General features: G+C 29.0%; 2 protein-coding genes across 2 annotated transcripts; both read right to left on the bottom strand.

Moving 5' to 3' along the window:
- Positions 1-3,598: 3,598 nt before the first annotated feature.
- On the bottom strand, positions 3,599-6,101 carry LOC116770272 (putative polypeptide N-acetylgalactosaminyltransferase 9). The gene is made up of 7 exons (XM_032661680.2): positions 6,098-6,101; positions 5,814-5,978; positions 5,213-5,658; positions 4,897-5,079; positions 4,253-4,360; positions 4,015-4,143; positions 3,599-3,820 (listed from the first exon to the last, which is right to left on the bottom strand). The coding sequence occupies exons 1-7, from the start codon at positions 6,099-6,101 to the stop codon at positions 3,641-3,643; spliced, it is 1,215 nt and encodes a 404-aa protein (XP_032517571.2). The 3' UTR covers positions 3,599-3,640.
- A 301-nt stretch (positions 6,102-6,402) lies between these two features.
- LOC133320193 (uncharacterized) lies at positions 6,403-7,462 on the bottom strand. Its single transcript, XM_061527748.1, has 3 exons — positions 7,210-7,462; positions 6,941-7,024; positions 6,403-6,557 (listed from the first exon to the last, which is right to left on the bottom strand). The coding sequence occupies exons 1-3, from the start codon at positions 7,385-7,387 to the stop codon at positions 6,403-6,405; spliced, it is 417 nt and encodes a 138-aa protein (XP_061383732.1). The 5' UTR covers positions 7,388-7,462.
- Positions 7,463-26,040: the final 18,578 nt, after the last annotated feature.

Genomic DNA, 26,040 nt, shown 5'->3' with positions numbered 1-26,040 from the left:
ATTATTTTTTTAAAAAAGAAAATGGAATGGAAGGAAAAAAGGCAGGATACTTAAAATGGAGCCAATTAAAGTTTTAATTTAATTGAGAAAATATAATCGAGGCCTTCGATAAAGAGCTATTTCATAAACTGTCAATTCTGCTCAACATGTTTTCGGATATAGAAAAGAGCAAAAGGTAAAGACATTATCTTGGATAACACTCGCATTCTTAGTTATGAAAATGAATATTCTACCAATACAGGATAAAAGAAACGTATTGGAGTGCGATAAAAGGATTTTTCAATCTTAAATACAGAAATAAAGACATTGAAGTATATCCTTTTAGTTAGAAGTTTAACTTTTAACAATAATATTAAAATTATAATAAATAAAGTATAGATATTAAACTACATATTTCAAATTACTCATTTTATTTATGTTTGAAGAGAACTGATATGTGTAAAAAAATTATAATATTACATAATAACGTTTTTTTTTTAAATCCAATATAACACAAATAATGTAATGTATGAATTGATCTTTATTTTATTTCGTCTTATTTTCCTTCATACAGTATTTCATTGTGCCGACGAACTTAAATCCCGTAATATCTTGCTAAATAGTTCAAACCACTGCAACATATAGTGTTCTTATGACAGAAGAGGCACATGGTGTACGAACAGCTTTCATACACTTTAACTACCTCGGTGCAGTCATAAGAGATGTTTACTTCAGTAAAAAGGTTCTGCATTTTTAACTTCACTCTTGAAGCACAATGTACGAACTTACCCTCAGAACTATAAGGTTCGTAGAATTCGCCACGATTTTTGTCATAATATTTAGAGAATAAAACTTATGTAGGATAAGTTTTGTTCCATATTTTACTAGAAACGTAGAAAATTTCCAAATACGTCAAAATAAATATGCAATTGAAGATAAAATCATATATTTTTTTGTCTTTGTATTGAATAAAATCGGTTTTCAAGATTTTATAAGGAAGGGTAAGTTGTTTGTCCTTGTAAAGGTTGAGTTTCAATGGTTAATTACAGCACGATAAGAAAATTTTACAACAAACATATTTTACTTATTTTAGCAACATTTTGACTTGAATTTTGGAGTAAATGTTTTCAAATCGCATCAGACTCACACTTTGAAACGAAATAAATTTAAGTCAAAAATAATAAATTACCTAGCTTTTTTGATGGATGCAATATGAAAAAAAATGAGGCAGTCATCAATTATAAAAACTTATTGGTAGTCGTTACTATTATTAAAAGTAAAACGAAATCAAAAACTGTTTAAAAGCAGAATAGAACTATGTTTGAATTCTGGTATAAATACGATGTCTGGACGCACGACAGCAGAGTTCAGTGAGTGCGAACTGTTGAAGAAAGTGACTATGAAGAACCTTCGAGAAATATAAAAACATTTGGAAGAATTGAAGTCAGTTAGCGAGGCTGGCATCTCTCTCTTTAAAAACAACGCTTTTGTATTAAATCTGATGATATATATGTATATTGAATAAATATTAAATATGTGTATATTGGCTCTGCAAGATATTTTCATTTCACTTAATTTAGTAGACAGTTCTGCTATTAGTGCTACAATTACTTCTATAATATTTTTTCTACTATTGCTTTTGCTTAACAAACAAACGGATTACGACCATCTGCATAAGACAGTGGTGCAAATACATTTTTAAGGGCATTTTTGTTGAGAAGATCTACACTACACTTGAATTCTAATTATTTCCATACGGTAACTTTCCCTTGTACCTCGAAATGGGGGTCACTCTACTTATTGCAAGTATATGGAATAAAAGTACTTCAAGACACGCATACTCTAAAGATGGTACCCATCCAGGAAATGTTGATGATGTCCCCCTAGGGCGAAGATTAAAATGACAAGGCCGTTATGTCGGTATGTTGGTACTACTTTGAAAAGCTATTATTTAACCCAATGGTTAGGTTAGGGTTAAAGTCAACACCCTACTTATGTCAAAATTTGACATTATCATTAATATGGAACACAACCTAAAGTGACTATATGACTGCTAAAGTATTATCAATTAAAAACCTATATTTTAAAGTGTAAAAATATTTTTGATATCTTATCCTAAAATAAATAAATATCATTTAAAAATATATATAAATTAAATTATTATTGCATCATGACGCTTATTTTATGTAATTAGATTCTACGTTATTTCTTACTCTGGAATTAATGTTAATGTAATTTTTTTAATAAAAATTAATTTTGTTTACAGGAAATGAGTTCGAAAAATTAATTAAATTCAGTTACGTAGATAATTTTTGATTTCGACACTTTTGTGAGTATCTTTTTATTTTGTGATATTAAAATAAAGGTAATCTAACCAGTGTAGAGTGCCAAGACCCGAATGCCATCGTAATGAAGGCGAACATTGTAATTTTTTACTGTAACAATAAAATTTATAAAGAAAAATAAGTAAAAAAAATGTTTCATCTATTTATTGGACTCTAAAACTTGTAGCTGCTTTATAAGTGTAATTTTCACGCCAGCGAGGGAAATCTTTTCAACGAGTTCCAGAATAACGCATTTCTAAATTATAAGGAACATTATCAAAATGTCTCATCATCCATATAACAAATTTTATGCTTCTGCTAGCTACTTCTATTATCTGAAACGTCCATGGAGAGTTTATGGTTTCATGCCAACTTAATTTTTAACATTGTTTTTATTTTTTTGGTTCCAAACATTTAATCTGGTAATAATAATTCAAATGGAACGAGATAAGGCTCTGATTAGATTTTAAGTATCATTAATAAGAAAGTTACTAATTTTATTTCTTTTATGACTAGTGCTAGTACCTAATACTGATATTTTTCAAAACTCCCATTGGCCCTCTTGCCGTCTCTGTTTTGTAAGACATTAGTTACAGATATAATAAAACCCATAATTCTAAAACTGAATTAAATAATATACGCCGTAAGCGTCATGAGAGTTCAGAAATGTTAGGTTGGTCAAATCTAATGTTAGCAACAAGTACTAACCTGTTATAGGTGCTCGTCTTTGTATTTATAAACAGTTTTTGGTTATTTAATAAACCCTAATGGCAATATTAGTAATATATATTTAGTTTTTTTCGATTCACCATCATGTTTCATTATATTGGTAAAAATAATTTCCTTTTTTATGCTCACAGAAATAACAAAGTGAGGTTTCTGAGAAATTGCTTAACATGATTCTAACAGCTATAATACATCATCAGATCGCTCTCCTTTGACATGGAGTTCATACTCATATCTTGATTCCCCAATGTCGCGAACACTGCTGGTTCAGAAGAATGTTCTCCTGCAAACGCCCGCATTATGGTATAACCTCCCTCATTTTCCCAAGGTATTACAGTAAGAGGTTCATCCAGGAAGAAATAAACGGGTATTTGAAGGGTAGATATTGTTCGTGATACTCCTGGAAAATGGCGTCCATAAACTGCGCGGAAGTCGTATTAACAGGCCGGCCGTCAGCTGCTTATAAAAAGAACAAGGGAAAAGCGTTTCAAAGCGTATGTCATCTTCATAAATATATTAATAATAAGTTTAGAAATAAAACGATAATATCATATTTTAGGTTATTTTAATATATTATTTATATAAAATACAGATTGTTAACAAAATTTCCTTTAATTATTCATCTTGGCATATATTTGTAGCGCCGGATCTAAATTCTCAATGTTATAATTTTCCATATTCCAAACTTGTGTTGTATCATTTATACATTCGGCCATTTTCAGGATAAGTTCATTTTTATCTTTAAATATTTTAATACATTGTTGTGTCTGTATGTGTTGAATAAATTTAGTCTGAAAATTAAATTTCCTTGGGTATTTTGAAAATAATATTCATTGCAAATTAAAAACTAAACAGTTCAAAATGTGACCTTTAAGAAATAAAATTGATTTTTTTTTCCAAACAACTAAAATATTCTGTGAAAAAAATATTCTGTTAATAAAATATTCTGTTGCCTTTTTTTTAACAGAACAATAATAAGTTTTACCTTTGTTTCATACAACCAAACTTGTGTCACAGCTCGATCGCGGCATGAGAAAAGAGTGATTAACCCAAAAAGATAATCAAGGCAATAGTCTTCATTTTGAATTTTTCCACCTTTGGTATATTCCCAAAACTGAACCATACATAGAATTGACAAACATAAATATTAGTTGTTTTAAAAAAACGCTGTTTTAATAACATTAAATTTCTGGCTTATAATAAAATATAATGAATTTAGTGACCTGATTTCCCCCCTGACCATGACAGGGCATAATGTGAATGAAACCCGTGACTTGTGGAGGTGTAACAGAAGCATCAAGACAAACAGCTCTTTTCCCAATATTGTAAATCTAAATATTAACAACAATAACTTAATAACAGTTAAAAACAAACCAGATATCGAGTATTAAGTGAAGTAGTGAAAGTATAGGTAAGTATTAAGTGAGTTTAAGGTATCTTTTTCGTTTTAGCTCTCATAACTCCATATTAATGAAAAATATATTTTTTAATCTTCCAATTGCTTCATTATAAAAGAAAACAGCTACTTTAAATTTTGGTTTAAAACTATACCCTTCAACATGGTTTTGGGCTGTAAAAATTTCCACTTTTTAAAAATAGGTCTGTTAACTAATAAAAATGTGTGTATAGATTTTTTCTACAAACATCTTCACAGCTTGGAAGTAAAGGCTGAGCTGAATTACATATTTACAAGTGTTTATATAACCAAACTGTATTTTTGGATGGAATCCCAAAATATAGATGAAAATTTTACAATGTTTCCATGATAACTTTTAGGCACATAAGTTTAAAAATTATGTAAGTGATAGCAATGTTTACAAATTAAAGTACAACCTGAACATAAATAACTCATAAAAGATTTATTTACCTGTCCACTTGCTACATTACTTTTTGGTATTTTCTTTTCAGGATAAACATTACGCAGATACCAATTAAATGATTTGCATTTTAACTTCTTTCTTAATTCTTTTTGTGCGGTAACGTCTCCAAAACTAACATCCGCATTACCGATTCTCTCGTAGAAAATTTTTGCATAATCATCAAGCCAAACCTAACATATGAAAAGAAAACCATACATGTGCTATATATATTATACTTAATTCATATATTATAATTATTCAGCTACCTGTATTTGTAATAAATTTATAGATAATTAATATAAATAAGAAACCTTTTCCACCAACCTCAGCCAATCGCGCAGCATTCCGTTTAAATGTTTCTCCCGAAGTGTAATAAGGAAAATTTTCCCTAAAAATATGTCCCACATGAGAACAAGGAACGATTTCTAAAGAGCCACCACACATCCACACCTTAAATGACAATTCTAAGTTCTCCCCTCCCCATACATCAAAACCCTCATCATAATATCCTATACTGTAAAAAAACTCCTTATCTATGGCAAATAAGCCCCCTGCTATAGTAGGTGTTTTGATTGGTAACAGAAAATTTTCTCTTTTATACTCTATTGATCTCCATATAAATTTTAAATTCCAGTTAAATCCTCCAATATAAATGTCTTTTGGGTTTTGAGAAATATATTCAAATGTGTTTGGGTCGATATGATCAATAACTGGACTAGCAACTATTTTTGGATTTTCAACCAAGCGTTCTAATAAAGGTTCCAGCCAACCTATTGAAACAAAATGTTATTATTGTTAATATAAAATTATTTTTGGATAAAATTTAAAGAGGCACTTAATATTATGTATTTCTCGTATACATAAGTATATATGTTTATATTTTTTAACTGTTAATAAAGCATATATGTATGTTAAAACTGCTTACCTTCAGTACATTCGCAATGACTGTCGAGAAAAACTAAAACAGGGGCAGATGCCTTTTTAGCACCAACGATTCGTGCTCTTATTAAACCCTCTCTTTGTGAGGTTCGTATTAAAATAACATTAGGGAACTTTCGAGTATAATTTTCTAAACGAACTTTAATATGATCTGGAAAAAGATTCAAATTATAAATTTTTGTACAATAGCTGGTATATAAAAATTCAACAATGTTACTAAATAATGCAACTGTATAAAGTTATAATAGCGGAAATAAGTGTCCGATATACCCATGTCAGAAAAATCATCAATCAATAGGACCTCTCTCAATAGATGCGGGGGCGATCTGTTTAAAACTGAATGAAGCGTTCTGAGAAGGGTAGACCAAGCCTCATTGAAAAAACATATTACCACCGACGCTTGTGGTAATAATTTTGATGAATATCTTTCCAGACACCTAAAATTAAATTCAATAAAGCTATATCTTAGAAAAGAAACGGATCATAATGTAAATAAACTTTTATTCTTTGATAACCAAAAACTGCTCTCTGATTTAAACTAAAATGGTGAATTCACAAATGATTACAAAAAAATCCTACCATTTATCCCGCAAATCCAGCAAAGGACGGTCTATAGGTATCAAATCACTAACAAATTGATTGAAAGCATTTTCTTCCCAGCCTTTTTTTATGATCAATCTCAAAGTACCTTTGATGGAATTAGCCATAAATACTGGTTTTCCAAACTTACCTAGAAATTCGTTCACGAATTTATTAAAAATATCAGAAACCAAATTTAGAAGTATACTTAAATATAAAATAAAAGTCAGAATATATATTTCAAGTCTTTTAGGGGAAGAAGAACCTTAAAGAATTTATATCTGTGACATAACTATTTTACATTACTAAACGCATATACAAGTATAAAAACATTAATCCTCAGAATCTTTATAACTACCTTACAAACTCAGTCACGACTATCAATGTCGTCTGCTTTCTACATACCTTCGAAATTTAAATAATAATTCCTATGTCACCATTTTTTTATATTTTTAACAAACATATAAAAAAAAATATTCAAATTGCAAACCTTATTCTTTTTCAACCTAATTAATCACAAAATTTGTTTCTTACCAAGTGGAAACTCCTTATTCTTTATAGCAGTAATACGATCTCTGTAAGTTAAATGGGGACTGCTAGCACCAACGGATTCCCAACCTGGTAGAATTAAATTAGTTTAAATAATTTTTTTTGACATTTCAGAACAATCATTCCAACAATTTTTGGGACAACAACAAAAATTGGGACATAGATTCATTAATTACAAATATTACTTGTGGCTTCCTAGTTAGACCTTAAATTACATAATTTCCACTTTTGTACAACATAAAATAAATACTAACCCATTAGCTGAAATGGCGCCATAAGATTAATTGATTTAAATTTTTTTAAGCTATTTTCATACAACTGTTCATCACTCAGTATTTTTTTGCCTGTTTTATACTCCTTGTAAATAGTAAATAGCGTCACTACCCACGCTATAATGAGTAAACATAAAATTTTAATGCACTGTTTTAACATTTTTGTTCAATTATTCCCATTGGAAATAAATTGAATTTAAATAGTGTAGTTAACACTGTTGAAGCAAAGTCGAACGTCTTGGAGAGCACTGTGAAAAATAATGACAGGAAAACGTTCAAGACTTATTCTTGTCAATGCTTTCTTATGAAACAAATTGCTAACTATCACGTACTTACAAATTATCGAGTATTTAGGTATGAATGCATAAGAAATAACGTTAAAATTTACGTGAATTCGTAACAAATTGTCTTACATGACGTTTTTAGGAAAAATAAAAAAAACTCCAGCACTTATAAAATTATTATTTAAAATCAATTAAGAAGTACAAGAGTAACAAAAACACTTTCTTCCAATGAAAGTTATTCCGAATAAACTAATATTAATTCTTAATCAAAATTTTATTATTTGACTTCAGAATAGTAGGAAATAAGAGTAAGATAAACATTATGTCTTTAGGTTACGAGAACTGCGTTTGATTGAACAGCACACTGTAAACCATAAACATTTTCACACAAATCAATCGTCTCAATAAAGTAACAATAATAATAGTTGAAATATTTGCAATTAAATACTACCACAACGCTTAGGCTCTTTTGCCAATTATTTTACGAGTACACGTAATAGGATTTAACCTTGATATGAATTTCCGATAAAAAAAATTTTTAGTTTAAGTTCACTTGCTTATCATGAAATCTACCATTGTTGATTGCCATCTTGTAAAAACGGGTTCGTGCAATATCTCGGAAACTATTTACGTACGTGCACCCATATAATGTGTGATGTAGATATATATTTTCAAAAGAATCAAATAATCTATTTATACGACAAATTATAAGAAAACTCTGTGATAATAAATATTAATTTTTAGGTTTAAGATAATCTGTATTAAACAGTTCAAATACTTTTTTGTCTTATTTATAAGTCCACCTCTTCAACGATTTCTTGGAAATTTCACACTAAGCCCAAGCATTGATGCAATATCTTGATTATTATAAAAGCAAATTAAGTTAGTAATATTTACATTATTAAAACTTTGTTATAACAATAACTGAAAATTATTATGTTAACGAAAAATCGTAAGAACATAGCTTTTGAAATCTAATTCAAAAAAAGTTAAGATAACTCATGGAGCAGTTTTAAATTTTATGAGGTAAAACCTTTAGGTAGGATAGGTAGGACCTTTCTAATTTTTTTTTATCTATTATAAAGTATTCATTTAATAATAAAAAATATATCAAATTTCACAATTGTATAAAGATATTCTATACAAAATTGTCATAATAAATTTGAATCTCATTTATAAAACAATTTCTTCGGACATTTTAATAACAAAATAACTCGGGAGGTCAAAATCAAATTAATTTTCTTCGAATTTGATTTTACAAGATAGAAAAAATAGTCCAGCGAATATTAAAAATAACATAAACATGAGACAGGATGTCAAAGTCATAAATAGTTTTCTTTCATACTTTACATTTCAGTTTAGAAAGAACTTTTGAAGCCAGTTTTGATTAAAACACACCTTCAAAATTTTTAATTAAAATCTGTTAATATCTTTAAAATAGTAACATGTTATATAAATTTTGAAGATTATTATTAAAATCTTGCTTTACGGAAATATAGAGAAATATAAGAAAATAGGCATTTATTAATATATATACCTATTTTCTTATATTTCTAACAAAACCGCTCTCAAAAATTAATATAAAATGTGGCGGTGATTGCAAAGAGTTTCTCTTATTAAATATTCACAAATTCACAGAGTTGCATCTGTTGCTTAAAAGCAACTTGTTTGATGTTTCACGCCAAAGGAAGGTAAGCTGCATCGGAGGTATGATTAAGTTAAAAAGTTAAAATCAACCAAAATATGTTTTACGACTTACAAACTAAAAATGATTATTTCTTTGATTACCTTTTGACACTACATTCAAATTACCATTCGTTTCTTTGAGAACACACTGTACGCTGGATGCGCTACGATACGCTAACTTGGGACGATTAATTGCTTTGTATTAATATACAACAATAAACATAATTTTTCGCATAAAATATTTTAGTTAACGCTTATTTTTATTCTTACTAAATAAACCCTATTAATTTGATTTTAAATGTGACATGTATAAATAATTAGTAACGAAATGATTCATCATTTCTAAAAGCATATTGCGTTGATTTATCTTGTTTTTCACAACAATATTACCTTTATATTGGAAACCGATATATTTATAGATTTAAATTTAAAGATTTTATTTAATATCAGTTTGTAGTAGTATGAACCATTCCATTATAAATAAGAATAATTTGTATCGAAAGAAAATGAAGGATGTTATTGCAATAAGAAAAGTTTCAGAATATTTAAGTTGTCCCGGTATACAATGGCTTTCCTCGAATCACACACACTCACTGACTACTTTGATTAATGTTTAAGGGCCAGGTACCTCAGAAAAATCAATAAAAATTTTATTAATTGAGTTAGTAAAACTTCAATTTAATCATAAATCAAAGCAAAACCCTCAAGTTTTCAATACATAAATCCAGCGATCCCATAGGACTTAAATTTCTACAAACAAAATAATTATCGGGGATTTGCCCATACAACCACTTGCGCCCGTGTAAATAATTTTTTTGCGTAGACTCTACGACTTTTCCTTAATTTATTAGGGATATTTTAATACAATTAGCGATATATAGGCCTTGAAAATTTTAAGCATATATTTGAACAACCATTGTTATTATATTTTGGGCAGAGTAAAATGCCTCCTGTGTGCTTTTATGGGTTCAAGTAGTCTCCATTGTTTATTTCAAATATTTATTGGTCGTGATACTATCCTTTGTCAAATTATTAAACTATTCTAAGAAGTGTATAGAACTGTTAAAATATATGATGATACATTGATCAGAAGTTATTACAGCTTGTCTATATTTTTAAAGTTCCTAAAGAGTAAAATGTCCATAAGAAAAAAAAAACAGAGATTTCATAAAGAAAATCAATAGTTGTACAGATTTATCTTAACGATTATTATAAATAAAAGTAAGTAAAAGATCCACGTATTTGTATTTATTATTTTATAATTATTTTTAGTTTCACTTATAGCTTGATAAATTTGTTGTGTACATATAAAAAAAATTGCTACTTAAAATTTATATCATAAATAAGTTATTCTCAAGAAATATGATCATCATCAAGCTATTGATGCCCAATGCTCAGCTAAGGCCTTTACTCACATGGAGAAGGTTAGAGCATTAATTACCATTTTGGTCAAGGCGGATTGGCGATTTCAAAGTTATAATTTAATATTTAAGTCCAGGTTTTCTCACTATGTTTTTCCTTCAGTGCCTCTCAGTGGTGTCTAAATACTCTTAGGAAGTAAATATGACTAGGAAAAATCACATTGGTACTTGTCAGGTTTCGAATCCGCGCCCTCGTGCATAAGAACCTTCAACGTCTAGGCCACCACGACTTCAAAATGTATGATGTAACTAAAATAAAATTAATTATTTCCAAAAAAATATATTAAATAAACGATACCGTCTAAAATTTCAACTAACAATAATTTATTTGTTCTGACTGTAAAACCATTTATTGGCATTAGTAATCCCATCCTCGGGATAGAATTGTTAGCAGGAGAATTATGTGACTTATTTTTTTAGGTGTTCCTTGCCTGTTATATTTTTTGTAAGGTTACGTAACTTTTCTAGAACTTGTGAAATATCTTATCATTCATAAGTTTTTTAATTCAAATGTATGCAGGTTCATACACTAAGGAATGTAACAGAATAAAATAAAAATTTGTGAACCATTTAACTTTTTTAAGAACACTAATGATAGCCATTACAGTATTTGCTTTCATAAGCGTTTTCTAGTTAAGTGGTAATAAATTTGGGAAAAAATCTGTTAATAGGCCTTTTTTAACTCTATTTACATGGTTTTCATGATGATAAAAAAATCCGTGATGTCTGTGATTTTTGAACTATGGATTTTTTTAATGGTAATGGAAACGTGTATAGTATATTATGTAGGGATAGCTAGATTTATTGGAATCAATATAAGTTAAGAGGTCAATATACTAAATCTGTGTTCTCAACATTATCAGTAACCATTATTATCGATTTGACAATTAAATAATTTAAACTTCATACTCCGAATAAAAGTATTCGTAGCGTAGTCTTAATTTACTAACAATAATTTTATGATTTTTACCGGCTATGTTGCAGGTATATTAAAGCATTAATTTTGCCATCGAAATCAATCATAGAAATCACGATATCGCTACACAAAGCATCAAGTAATCTGTATTTCTTAAGTTGATTTCAATTTTTTTTTTACATCTGGATTTTCCCTCACTACAACTGACAACTTAAAGATTTAAATGAAACTAGTATTATTCGGATAAACTACGCGTGATTTATTTTTGTAAAGAACTACATATTCCCGACGTTTCGGTTACTTTGCAGCAACCGTGATCACGGGCAGTCGAGATGTCATCTCTCATACTAAAATAATATAGTTTTAGAACTCAGTTATATGTATGTATTAGAGATGTAAAATTATTGGATTCATAGCATAATTGAAATAATATAAAATTTAAATGTCATTTAATTATTATATCATTAACAAAATGTACCTTAAACTGTAAATTTATCGTAAAAAAGACTAAGAACGACGAACGTGACGAAGACGTCACAAACATTACATTAGTATATAGATGATCATGCAGTATTTGAATCGACTTAGACACACATGGTCTTTATTTCCAAGTCATCATTTTCATACATGAAATGGTAGATTGGAGGCTCTTTTTATTATTATTCTAAAACATTATTTCACCTACTTACTCAATCTTTTGCGTTCATTTTAATGAATCGTTGTAAGAATGCCGTCAAGTTTCATAACATTCAAGAAAGAAACATATAATTAAATTGTAGTAATAAACAAAAAAATATTAAAAGATTTTAGTAAGTTCGCCTTGTAAGGAAATTCTTTGTAAGTAACATCTATAGTAGTCAATATTGATTTGGAATACTCACGTTCGTAAGATCATACCTAAATAATTTATATGCTTTCTCATATTTATTTTAACAGCTTTTTAATAACTTTCCGTCCTTATTATTGTAACCTACTTTGAAAGCAAAAACATTTCCTAATAAATAATAGTTATTGTTGTAAACACACAATTAAAATATTACTAGATATTTATTTAAAACAGGATTTCCGAGAGAATACGAATAGCTAAAATACGTGGCTATAATTAATTTTGAATACGTAAAGCTAGTACTATAATATTATTTGCAAAATAAATGGAAGATAGCAGCTACAAATTTTGTTTTGTATTTGAATGAAATATGTTTCTTTTATTCTTTTGTTATTATTTTATTCCTCAACGGTTTCAAACACGCGTACTGCTTGCCCGATATTAAGCAGTCACCGTGGCCTATAGAAGTCTGTAATTCCAGTGGTATCATTTGCGGTTTGGCGATCCTTTTAATATCAAATCACTCTTCTCAATACCTCATACAGTAATCCCTTAGAAAAACCTTAGCAGGGAATTTAATCTACAGCGCCAACATTTGCGGATGAACATTCCTCTGAAACCGTACTGTGCGCAACACTTGGAGAGCCGAAGTGTCAAGAAGACTCACTTGTAGTAAGCGGTATAATGATAAAAAGTGGCCGTTGGCATAATGTCTGACAGTTCCTAGGAACACATCCCATTTAAAGGATAGAAAGTGCTCAATGAGGTAAGACCTCTCCTGAGATTTATCGCTTCTATAATCCCTCTATGCCCTAACTCCTGATTTTTTTAAATTCTTCACCCGTTCCCAAGCGGTATTCATATTAAGAATATTATTTTTCTACGTTTTTATTTGTTTAAATAGGTTTTGTTTGTATATAGTGTATTTATATTTAAAGCTTAAACTAATGTTTACAAACTACGTCTCTCCGCTGATTTTACAGAGTTGTTAGTATATAATTCAGGTGGACCCAATATAGCAATATTATTTTTGCATAACCTAAAATGTATATTTAAAGGATCTGAAAGGATCTGACTGCTTAGTATAATTAATATATTAACTCCGTTATAGTCCGAGTCAAGCCCTTTTTGAACCACGTTGTATTAATATATTTTACAACGTTAAACGTTTCTGAATACAATATCAAACCGTTAGTTTGATGATTATTTTGAATACTCGACAAGTTTAGTTTATTATTATATTAAACTGACAAAATTTATAATAGGACAATTTAGTGTTTTTGAGTCTATTTAACTTTTTATTCGTCTTGTTTATGGTATAATAATATATTATAATACAAGAGGTATATAAAATAGAAAATCGACGGTTCTCTATTTGTTTAAAAGTCTCTGAAGACTCCCCCGAGTAGAAATGTATCGTTATCTCTTGTCGAATGACAGGTTGCCTGTTTCATTGTTGAGCTTATATTAATCCTTATAATGCATAGCCGGCTATTGGAAATACTCCTGGATTCCCAGATCATGAGTTATGTACAGCAGGCTATTTATTTCAATAGGATTTTTCAATAGCACTTTTTTTTATGTTCTTAATATTAATAACAATATTTTAGCTTTCTCGTTGCGGCTACGAGCTTATCCCGAACTCATAATCCTATCCGACATCATTATTGATAAGCGTTGGACCTCTTCGAAATAGAAAAGCGCGGAACGATTGAGACGACACTTCATTCGTGTGGATCATGTACTGTGAGTCGCCACATATCATGTCGATCCTACACATCGTCTTTCTTACAATAGGCTCGCGTATCCCGTCTATCAAGTCTTTGGAAGTGTCTGCTTCTGGAAAACTTATTTAATGAAGATGCACTTGTTAAGGTATAATCCTCTTCATAATAATACTGTAAACAACAAATAATTTTTAAACATCCGAAATCTTACATTAGATACATTAATTTACTTTATGAAATTTATCTCTAGTTTAACAAAAATACCCACATCAAAGTCTATCTAGTATTTACGAGTGTTTAAGTAATGGTAAGCTTACAATCATTGATCATTATAGTAATAATTATTATACACAAATACGATGTACGAAACGATTTTTTATGTTTATATAACATTACTCACATTTTCATTTTCATTACCATTATAAATGTAATATGAATTATAAATGAATGTTTCAGGTGACTAAATAATATGTAACAATTGTGTGCGCTGCAGTATTTCATCCTTCCTAATTTTTATAATGTAATAAAAGGTTATTAGGAGTATAAAAGTTTCATTTAAATATTAATTTTAACCCACCTGACATTACAGGCTGCATAAAGATATTGTCGTTTATCATGTCTCACAAATGATAAAGAATGAATAGGTGTTCGTTATTTTATTAAAAAAAAAAGTAGAGATCGTCTAGTTCTTTATATTTATCTTCTCAGAATATGCTATAAATAGAATGCTGTAGTTGAAATATTTCTTAGATTTGAACAAAGCACTATAATAGTGCAGTTCCGCAATTTAATGGCTCTCAATACGTGCAATGCGACGAAACTTGCTTATATAATGTTTATGTTGTGCACTCTTGGTGAATAAATAACTTTTAACGATATCAATGTTTATTTCATTACAGGAGGGAATGATAAATGTGAGATACTTTGATCTGACATTCAAATTGTAGTCAAGATTTTACTGTATAAAAAGAATTAAACTTGAAAGATCTGGATTAAATCATTTTATTGAAATCTTAAGGAAGATCTAAAAATATGTAAGAAATACGACACTACTTTATATTATATATTACGTTTTAATTAATGTTGGCTTAAAAAAAATCCTTTATCGATATTTAATAATAAAAATTAACATAAAATTAACGTTCGCATGTGTAAATTTTCGTTTATTTATCTTTTTTTATATATAGAAAGAGTTCTAAGACTTATAAAATTATAAATATATAAATTTTGAATTAACAGTAATTACATATCAGTAATTATACATATTTAATATACTATATAAAGACTAGAATTTTATTTTCTAGTCTCACTGATAACCTCTTAGTTATACGATTGTTATATAAAAAAAATTAACTGTACTGAATATTAAAAGAATATTAAAAACCACCAACAGTGTGAATTAAGTTGTGTTTAACATAAGCTGCATACATAGTATATGAAGATGAAAATGAAATAACCTGGATTTTTGATTCGAAAATATTGTTTTTCATTATAACAAATTTAGTCAATGGACCACTATTTTTCAGTTCTTGAAATAATTGCTGAATCATTTAATGAAAAACCTAATCATTTGAATATGTCCTACGGATTCCAAAGGGATTTTTACGAGTTAAATTTTGTGTGGTTTTGGAAAGATTAAATGTAAACAGTTTAACACACTCCTATCCGACTACTATTTCTGTAAATGAATTTTATATATCCTTCTCTTTTATCCCAGATACATTATAACCTATTTAATTAAAAATTTGATTTTTCGCTTGAATTAAACAATCTTATACAATCAGACTGTGAAATTTAGATTACTTTGGAACAATATTGTAACTTCATGTTTATATTTAGGACCACAGCAAATTGAAATTACAACTAAAAAAAAAATTTAGCACACTGTCAGCTTTGTCGCTGTTCTTAGAATTTTCCAAATGTTTTAAAGAAAAGAATACTAGGAGCATCTGATTATTGGTTTTTCTTTATCAAATATGTTCCACACCTAAGAATTTTAGTTATCCTCAGAAAAACTGTTTTAAAATAACAATCTCTGAATTTAATACGATTTTGTACAACCACCATCACTTACACCAAGAAAATGTTCATGTTATTATATAATTTTGTGACTTATTTAATTCCAAAGGATACCAGTTGTAAATATTTGAAATAGTTTATTTAAATAACGAGACGGTGTCGAGGATAATTTACGCATTACAACCTTAGGGACACATGTAGGAATTGAGGGCAATGCTATTATGTGATATGATATAAGATTTAGGAATAGGAGATAGTAAAACTTACGATTTTTATTAAAATATTACAAATAACTAATACTTGTTTTATTTTTAGGCTACAAGATAATGAAAATCATAATAATGACAATGACTAAAACATGAGATAGAGTTGGTAATGGATTTTACACAAAAACAACAATTAGTTTTGGTCTAGACGGGGATTACTTTATAAACTAAGAAAACGGCTATCTTAAGATGGTGAGCAGAAGCTCACGACAAGTCGCATTTGAATTATTTTTTTATAGTAAAATGTCACAATTTCTTATAGTTAGAGTATAAACTAAACTAATCAGTTTGGAAATAGACCGTGTGTATGTGAAGAAGTAATTGTAATACATTACAGTTGCCACGTAAAAAATATTTTAACAGGAATCAGTGTATTGAAATATATTTTTCTCTATTCACAATATCACAATTAAAAATTGATTACTTAAAAATATATTTCTTGTATATTTTATTAATATTTTCCGTTTTCGCTTCTTAAATTGAAAAAAAAAAATATTTTTGATATATTCATACCCTGAAAGTCATTTTTGTACACCACATTATTTCGGTTATGTGAACTGATTGAACTTTAAAAAATATTTCTTGGAAAGTAAATGTTTCCACATTTGTTCTTTTCGTCATATAATTCAACAATTCTCTTTGTAGATTATCGTAGAAATGATTTAATTAAATATAAATTTTATATTTACTCAATAAAATTTTCCTTTGTATTATAAAAAAGTCTCTAAGATCTAAAATAAACGACAAAAGTAGTAAATAATAAAGATGCCATTCGTTGGTGTTGATGTGTGTACAGCGGTTAAATACTTAACTCACCGAGGCTGTCGAGAGTTCTTTTCACTTCTGTAGATCGTTTTTACATTTTTAATTCTCCGTGAGGATAAAAAGCAGTTTGATATTTTACTTATGTCTTTTAAAAAACGGTTTGTGAGATGACTGTACACGAGACGAAATATATATATTTTTTTGGATGATATCTCAGTTATAACTTACACATAGAAATTTAAAGATGAAAACAGTTTTATTCTTTTCTTCATTGAGTTTCTTATACCCATATGTTTAATTATTATTATTCTAAAGCGATCAAATTAACTAACCAACTTTAAATTTGATAAAATATATATTTAAACGAAAAATAATTGGGTAAAGAGGGCGTACAGAAATTTCCTTGTATCACTTTAGCGAGAGACCAAAAGGAACGAGTTCCTGAGGGGACATCCAATAGTCTCGCACCAATTCTCCGTCTGTGCTCCATCTTTGCTCTTGCAATCCCCTTTTTGTAAGACCTAGAAGCAGCATTATAACCTTTTTTCAATTTGGAGACCTTTGGATTCTTCAAAGCTAGTGCCGCAGCCCATGATCGGTATTTCAGTTGTTTCGAGCGTAACCCTCCTATACAGGACTTACCGAACCAGGGCTGCGACTTAACTCCCTTGCGAATAACAGAGCTAGGAATGAAGCATTCCATTCCCTGAAGTATTGTTTCCGCAACGGCGAAGATCGAAAGATCTTCCGAAGAAAATCAAAGCTGCTTCCAGGGGTAGGATGCGTAACAGCCTCGCAATCCATTCCAATCTGCTGACTTGTAGTGCCATACAAAACGTCTCCCAGGTGGATGGGGAGTCCTTTTTTGACCCGATTGTGCCTCAGAGTGCACCAGGCAGTAGTCAGATGACCCAAGCGGTGCATTGACGAACACCTGGTAATTGTCCGGGCTAGCGGTCAGTAGAAAATCCAACAAAGAGGAGGTATGGTCCTCATTAGGGTCAGGGGTTGGGGAACCGAGTGTGTTCTGGGACTCGTTGCGTTAAATATAAGCCAGAGCAAATTTATTTGCTGCTTTTCCATATGTCGTAGCTAAACCTTGAGAGATTTTATAATCAAAATAAAAATATTAAATTATTATATGCATATCTTCATTATTTGAATACTATACTTTACGACTTTAATTTAGATGATTAAATTTTAAAATATTAATATTTATATTTCGGCACCATGTAACTTAAGTCACACAATTTTATTGTACTTTATCTTATGAAGATATAATTTGTTTTAATATTTATAGGAAACGGATATTTTTGATCTTTATTTAAACTTAATAAAATTTAAGTATAAATATGAACAAATAATACATTCAACTTTACAAGAACCTGAAAAGAATTCTAATTAAAATATATTTTTTAAACAGCACTTCAGTTATGAAAGGTAAAATTCCCGCTGCAACATTCCAGAATTCTGCGATGGGAATTGGATAAAGAGCGATACTCTTTAAATGTTCATACTAATGTGCTATTACTATTATAACCACTTTTCCTTTAATGCTTTTAAGAGTTTATTTTTAATGAAAAATTTATTAGTTCATATCATATTATGGTCGGTATTTATCATCATCAAATTAACCTATCGCCGTCAGTTGCTAAAACGTAGGCCTCTCCTAAAGTGTGCCATCTGTCACGGTTCTAGGCAGCCCGTATCCAGTCGCTACCTGTCAACCTAACATAGTGCTGCGGGTTATTCTACATTTCTTTTACCTAAACGCTATCGTTAGTCTTTACGCTGATAATTTATATAAAATTAAATATAATTTAAATTAAAAAGTGTCAAATTACTTACAACATAACGCAAAAGTAAACAAATGCCTGGAAATTTTGCATTGTAAACATTCAGTATTAATTGGACATTTGAATTTGTTCTCGTTATTTGCCGACTAAGGTAAATATACATTACGTTCTGCAACTTTTCGATTTAAAATGCACAAACTTTGTTTTTGGTGTTTTTATGTTTTAAACTAAACTTGGAGTCCGAATCATATTGAAAGCATTGAACTACTAATTTTGATATAAAATATGAAAAGAGCTTTTGATAAAAGTCATTTAAGATTATTGTAAATGTATACATCCACACAGTCCCTTAAGGGAACATAGCCTACTCTATTGTAGCACCTCATTAAAAAAGTAAACATATTTATGAACACAGTTTTTTATTATACTTATTTGTATTTTCAAAAGTAGATCTCTAAATTTCTTTTTTTCTTATAATTTTCTTTTCTTATTTCTTACTTACTTTAACACTGCTAGGTGAAAAATATTTCGTTCGTAAATACTCGAACGTATTCATATCACTGACAATTCAAAAATGAAAACTATTGAACACGACGGTGTCATGTTAAAAATTCAAACCTATACTAAGAGTAGATATTGCCTGCCCTTAAAACATTTTTCTTTATATTCACTTCTGGATTTCAAGAAGTAGGATAGACTTTTTCCGTGTCATGGATTTGTTAATTTAGGAGTATTTCAATTCATAAAACTTTATTTATTTTTTATACTTAACGTGTTACATTCTACTGAAGAAATTAAAAACTTTAATTTCAAATTGAACCTCAATTACAGATGTATTAACATGTTCATATAAACGTTATCTGTAATAATTGTATCTAAGATTTTCGAATGTACACATTTTAATAAAATATTTATCTTCAAGTAATATAAGAATGTCAAACTAAGTTTTACGAATACTAAGCGGTTTTTTTTATTATTTTATTTCTACATAATCCTGACGTTCCGGTTCTTTTACAGTATCCGTGATCACGGACAATATGAAATGATCACAAAAACTGAAACGACGGGATTATGTTGATATAAAATAATAAGAAACGTATCCGCAAAACTTAGTTTCAGTTACTTGCAGTACCTAAAGATACATATTTTACTCGTACTCTATCATATCATATATTTCACGTATTATATAATTTAAAATAAAAATTATGTCACCACCTATCCCTTCTTAAAGTGTATTGTGGAAACCATATAGATCGAATGAGAGTTTTATGATACTTAATAATAAATAAAAATTTATGTTTCGGATCATCGTAAAAATTTATTTCGGAACTAAAACACATTTTTTATTTGCACTTAACTTATCTCGGTAGAGCAGAGCAGCTGACTGGAATGTAGCTTTAGTTTTCTGTAGTTGAATATTTTATAAATGTCCAACGCTCGTTAGCTTCGGTCAATTTGTACAGCATTATTATTGTTTACTGTATAAAAAAGTGAAAAGAAAAATAAATATATACAAGAAATTTTTAATACATAAATTTTTCAAAACAAATGATTACGCCTAGTCATTTAAATGACCAAGACTATTAATGAGTATAAAAAATTTTGCAAAACATTTTTTTAATGCTAAACTATTGTAAATATGTAAGTTATTCTTTCGAGAAGGATTATTTTTAATAAAGTTATTATTTTTATTATTCATGGTATATTTATTGAAAACGTTTTGAATAAATCACGTGAAACCGATGATCACTTGAAAATCGGTGTATATATTACTACAAAATTAAGCTGAATAGAAATAAGTTATTAAGGTGGTACAGCCTAGCTGTGGTCAAGTTACTGTAGCTCGAACATGGGCTGGCTCGACCGGAGAAGTACTCACAGAAGATTGGCGTGAAGTAGTCTTTAATGGCTGCGTTTCGTCTGCTCAGTGAGAGATCCGGTTGCCTTTTCCCTTTTCTTACCATTTCCTACCCCTTCCCTTTTCTCTCCCTTTCCTACTTTTTCCTCCTCATCTTTCCGAATCAAGGGTGGCAACACATTCGCAAAACTATATTGTGGATGTCCATGGGTGACGGTACTACCTTCATCAGGTAGGACGTCTGCCCGCTTGCCCCCCTTAGCATAAAAAAAAATAAAAAAATGATAAAATACATTAATTATGAGTAGAGAAGTATAGAATAAAAAAAATATATATGCTATACTGATCTTTGCCTTTTATAAAGGTTGCTCACTCATTCATGTTTATCTTAAAAAACAAAAAACATCTCTTTAAAAGGTGAACTCTGATTAATTAATTCAGTTATTCAGTAAGAAAAATTAAGTCAAATAAAGGGCAACAATCATAAAAAAAAATTATAAGGACAAATGAGTGTGACGCATGTGATATGGTGTAAACGGACGGTCAAACAGTACTCGAGCGATTTTTGTTAACCCTTAAACAAACATGAGCTTAAAGTGGTATTCGAGCAAAAATTGTCAAAATGCATTCTACGCAACCTTTAATTTTAAATAAAATATTGCGTTATAATTATTCCTTTTGATAGTCCAGTAAAAATAAATTTGAATTAATATGCAGGAAATGAATTTTAATTAAACTTTGTATGTGAATTGAATAATGAAACATTAAACAATTATTATCCTTGGAAAAATATTCAAAATCTTTTATATGAATTCCAGGCGTAAAAATTCAAAATAAATCAGTTTTTATAACTGATTTTGGCATGTGCGAATGAAATGTCGAGTATCGTCCTTCTAAGCCAATAAGGTAACGTTATGAATATCCCTTTCAACGAAAGGGCTTTAACTAAATACGAATGAAAACAATCGTTTTATTTCTCTTTTTATTTTATTTAAGCCTGAATCGATTTTTTTCCAAACTGGATTTCATTGTTAATTTGAAGAAATTTTTCGTCAGGTACTCGAAATTTCAAGCGATTGAGATTAAGGGATTTGCTTTACAAAATATGTCGTTGTAGTGATACCTAGAGAGTTCCATTTTCATCATCGCAGCTTGAATACATTAGGGTATTTTCTGTTTTTTTTTTTTAATTAGAACATGCCATGGAGTCTAAGCAGAGACTGTTATTGAAAAAACCTACCGGGATTTTTGGAAAGTAGAATTGTGAAACGTATTAGAATTACACAAGGTTTCTGAAATCTTTACTGCCATTTTAAATACTCCATTAAGTTTGATATAAGTTGATTTTCATAGATTTATTACGTAAGGAAGTAAAATTGTATATTGAAGCAGTAGTGAAACGCCATTAACATTTATTGTCAAAAAATTACCTTTATCTTTCAAATCCCTCAAAGTATACGAGTACAATAATAAAAAACTTATTTTAAACGGTATATTAAAGAAGTAATCATATATTTTTTATGTCCAAGGTGGTTCTTATTTGAAGGTTAATATTTGGATAAAGGATAATATTGATTGCTTGAATAAAATGAGGTTCTTGACTATTGTGACCTTTTTTTAAATATATGCAAACATATGTAAGTGTCATTTATTTAAATTCAAAAAGCAATTATATTGTAATCTGTGTTTTGATGAAAATTGTTTAATTCGATATTCATCATCGACGCTGTGAAAAACAGTTTAATAAATCTCAAATATATTCTCAAAACTATGTTGATTTTTTGTGTAATTAAAATTATACTTTCAACGGAGCCTTTACTTCATTTTAATATGAATCAGATAACTGTCCTTACTCATGTGAAAGGTTCATAATAATCTTGATAAAATAAAAACTTCTTTCATTAGATCACTGTTATTTCCAATAAAAAACCTTATTAAAGTATAATGTAGGTCTCCCGTCGTTTGTGAGATATAAGTTACAATTTCATATTTTTTTTCTATTTCCTTTAAAAAAAAAAAATTCATATTTATCTTTTACTTAACTATTAGTCATGTAGACATTTCGCTGTTAATGAGGTCGTGTTACAAAGTGACACTGTCCGTGCCTCACTAGCTTCCTTTGGAATTAACTTCATATAAATTTAATTAGTGGTAGATATTGCCATGACAACATTATCGAAAAATGATAGAAAATTTAAAATTTATTCGAATAAAAATAGCTATTCATTATAATAAAGCCAAAATATCAATTTTAATGCTTAACCTATGTTGGGTTTGTAATGGAAACATTTAAGAATTTATTTTTATTTTGATGCTATTAATACCGGCTTTAGGTATTTTATAGATCATTGACAAAATAAACGTCAAGCATACGCCTCGATTTTTGAAACAGAATCTTCAATAATATTTTATATAGTTACTAAACCTTTTTTCACTTTACCTGGGCATATAATAACCATAGCTATTTATTAGCAAATAAGAAGTATACACTTATGACTTCCCTCTTCAATAGTTAGCAGCACAAAAAGTTGTTAAAGAATTTATACACTGCAGTATAGTGCATGAAATAGATTACCTTATAAAAGTTACGTGACTGAAAATTAGAAATAAATTGTTTTGGTAATGTAATTTATATTTTAAGATCGTATACTTTCTTAACAATTCAATTTGATTTGGGAACAAGGATTGGTTTCCATGCTGCTGGAACGTATCAACTCTTATTAGGAATATAGTTGGTCGTCAGACATTTTAGTGACTGGAACCTTTTGAATAAAATTTCTTCATATTCAACACGTTCAACATGTTTTGTCTAACTAAAATTTTTCGTTCGAAACTTTGCCTATACATGTAGGTGCCTTATTGAGTCGGGAATTTAATATTCGTTAAAGGCTACACACGTAACTAAATAACTGATCTCACAGGATACATGTGCGAGTTAGCCAATATACGCTAGGTGTAAAATACATTCAGACATTTGAGGTAATGTAATTTTTAAATGTGACTTTTATAGGAAAAAAATATTATAAGAATTTTTATGAAAATGGTTTTTTTTTATTCTTTTAAGCTATTCGTGGATATTATATGCCATTTGCTTATTAGCTGTGGAAAGTTAAGTTTGTTTGCGAAGATATTCTTGCTCATTTTATGTACGCAATCCCTCATATCGTAAAGCGGCCAGAACCGTTAATATGTGAGATAACTAACCGAGTGACCTGACAACTGAGCTACGGTAGGTAGGAAAATGCCTGTGTTAGTGTTTCAGTTTTTTAAATATTGTTGCTTTATTATACAATTTTATATATCCAAAAATTATATAATGCCCTTAACAATCTCGTAAATAATATTAATATTATAAATATACAAAAATAAAACTAGTATTTTTTGGATTTACTACGCGAATTTTATTATTTTATAAAGTACATAATCCCGACGTTTCGATTACCTTTCAGTAACCGTGACCACGGGCGGATGAGATGCCATAAAATTCGCGTAGTAAATCCGAAAAATATTAGTTTTATTTTAATGAATTCTCGCAAAAGTCTTAGATCTCTATATACAAAAATAAAAATTCTTAAATTCATTGGATGTCTCCATATCTGTTTGTCACGTATCAACGTTATCTTGTCACGAATAATGGAAGGTTGAGGCAGAATGCTAAGCGACCCTTCATAATGCTATGGATAAAAATAATAAATGTTTTCAATGTTAACAAAAGATAAATGATGTGTAATGTAAAAATATGTCTTTAGGAAATGGTTTTCTTCAAGGAAAAAATCCTTTTAAAACAGAATGTTTTAAAGTAAAACACAGTGGTTAATATAAATAAAAAAAATATATATATTGTCATAAGGAAACATTGTTTAAGAAGAGAAAGAAGCATAAATTAATAATTAATTTCTCGTAAAAAATTGTCATATAATAATCAGCTTAATAGTAATTCTATTTAACATAATTACCATAGGTGAATGCAAGATTTGAATACCGTCAATCGAGATTTGATTCCAGGTAATTAATCTCACTTGGGCCTATTACTTGCGTCATTGCTTTGCCGCAGCCATTACGTATCCATTAAGCAAAATTTTTGGTGTATCTCTGCTATAATTCGTTTTAAGATCACGATCAGAACTGTGTACTTTTAGTTATATTTAAATTATCTACTTATTTTTAGTGTAGGGATACTAAAGTAGTATTTGTTTACGTTAACCAAAAACAAAGGTCTGCTAATGTCGGACGTCCGTAATACCTTCAACGAACTATGAACTTGTGCGACCTCTTGCGGCTTAAATAAGAGAAGCGTGTTAATGGAATACAAGACGCACAGAGATTAACATCTGCAATCGAAGTCTCAGTAAATATATATATGTATATATTGTTAATACCGTCCCATATTATTTTCTTGTAAATATATATATGTTTATATGTTGTTTCAAAAATAATATTCAAAACATCTGAATGTCGTTCGGTAATAAACAGATAGCTTATTCTTAAGAGATTAATGCTTTATAAGAGCGATAAAATAGAATATACGTACTATTTTTTATAATTTACTGAGGTATCTTATTCAAAGTTATACGAAAATTTTATACTTCTGTTAATTTAGAGGTCGTACAGTATGTGAAGTTTAATACTTAATTCAAAAGGCACAAATCACATTTATGCATTTTCTTCTCCTTCAACATTTTATAAATAACTTTGGAATTTGATTTATAAAGATGTCAGTAATAATACAACGTAAACTAGATCGCTATAATCTAGATTCTCTAGAATTCTCTAGATTCTCTAAAGGTCTACCTTTAGACAGTGAAATTAATCCCACGATTTTTTTATATTAAATTGTAGTGATCCAATAATAACTCTTTATTTACGGGAAACATATATCGTTTAATAATTCTGAAGAAATATCATGAGCAATTAACCGCGAAATTGGGTCGACTCACGTCATCTGAGAAAATATTGCAAATCCACATCGAGCCCTTAGAGGATTAATAGCCGTCAAACAGTTTTCTCAGTTGGAGAAATGAAATAACGTCAATGGAGATAATATTTGATAACATTGACACGTATGAAAATTAATAAAAATTTAAATGTTATAATATTTTTACATTACATTTATTAAAAGTACTTAATTTACGACATTAATTTAATATAAGGAAGTTTTGAGATATAAATATAATACGAGATAAAATCAATTTTTATTGTATACTGTAATTTTATTATTTGTGAAATATATTATTATTCTCAAACAATGT

The sequence above is a fragment of the Danaus plexippus genome (assembly GCF_018135715.1).
Source record: "Danaus plexippus chromosome 13 unlocalized genomic scaffold, MEX_DaPlex mxdp_15, whole genome shotgun sequence".
NCBI lineage: Eukaryota > Metazoa > Arthropoda > Insecta > Lepidoptera > Nymphalidae > Danaus > Danaus plexippus.
Note: the sequence above shows the minus strand (reverse complement) of the source record. Positions and strands in the feature narration are given on the sequence as shown.

Excerpts from the sequence above, each read along its gene's own strand:
- LOC116770272 (XM_032661680.2), bottom strand. Across the intron at positions 4,144-4,252 it reads ATGGTCAGGGGGGAAATCAG|TTTTGGGAATATACCAAAGG; the intron begins GTCACTAAATTC and ends TGTATGGTTCAG. Across the intron at positions 3,821-4,014 it reads TTTGGTTGTATGAAACAAAG|ACTAAATTTATTCAACACAT; the intron begins GTAAAACTTATT and ends TTTAATTTTCAG.
- LOC133320193 (XM_061527748.1), bottom strand. The coding sequence starts at position 7,387 with ATGTTAAAACAGTGCATTAAAATTTTATGTTTACTCATTATAGCGTGG. Across the intron at positions 7,025-7,209 it reads GGCGCCATTTCAGCTAATGG|GTTGGGAATCCGTTGGTGCT; the intron begins GTTAGTATTTAT and ends TAATTCTACCAG. Across the intron at positions 6,558-6,940 it reads GAATAAGGAGTTTCCACTTG|GTAAGTTTGGAAAACCAGTA; the intron begins GTAAGAAACAAA and ends ACGAATTTCTAG.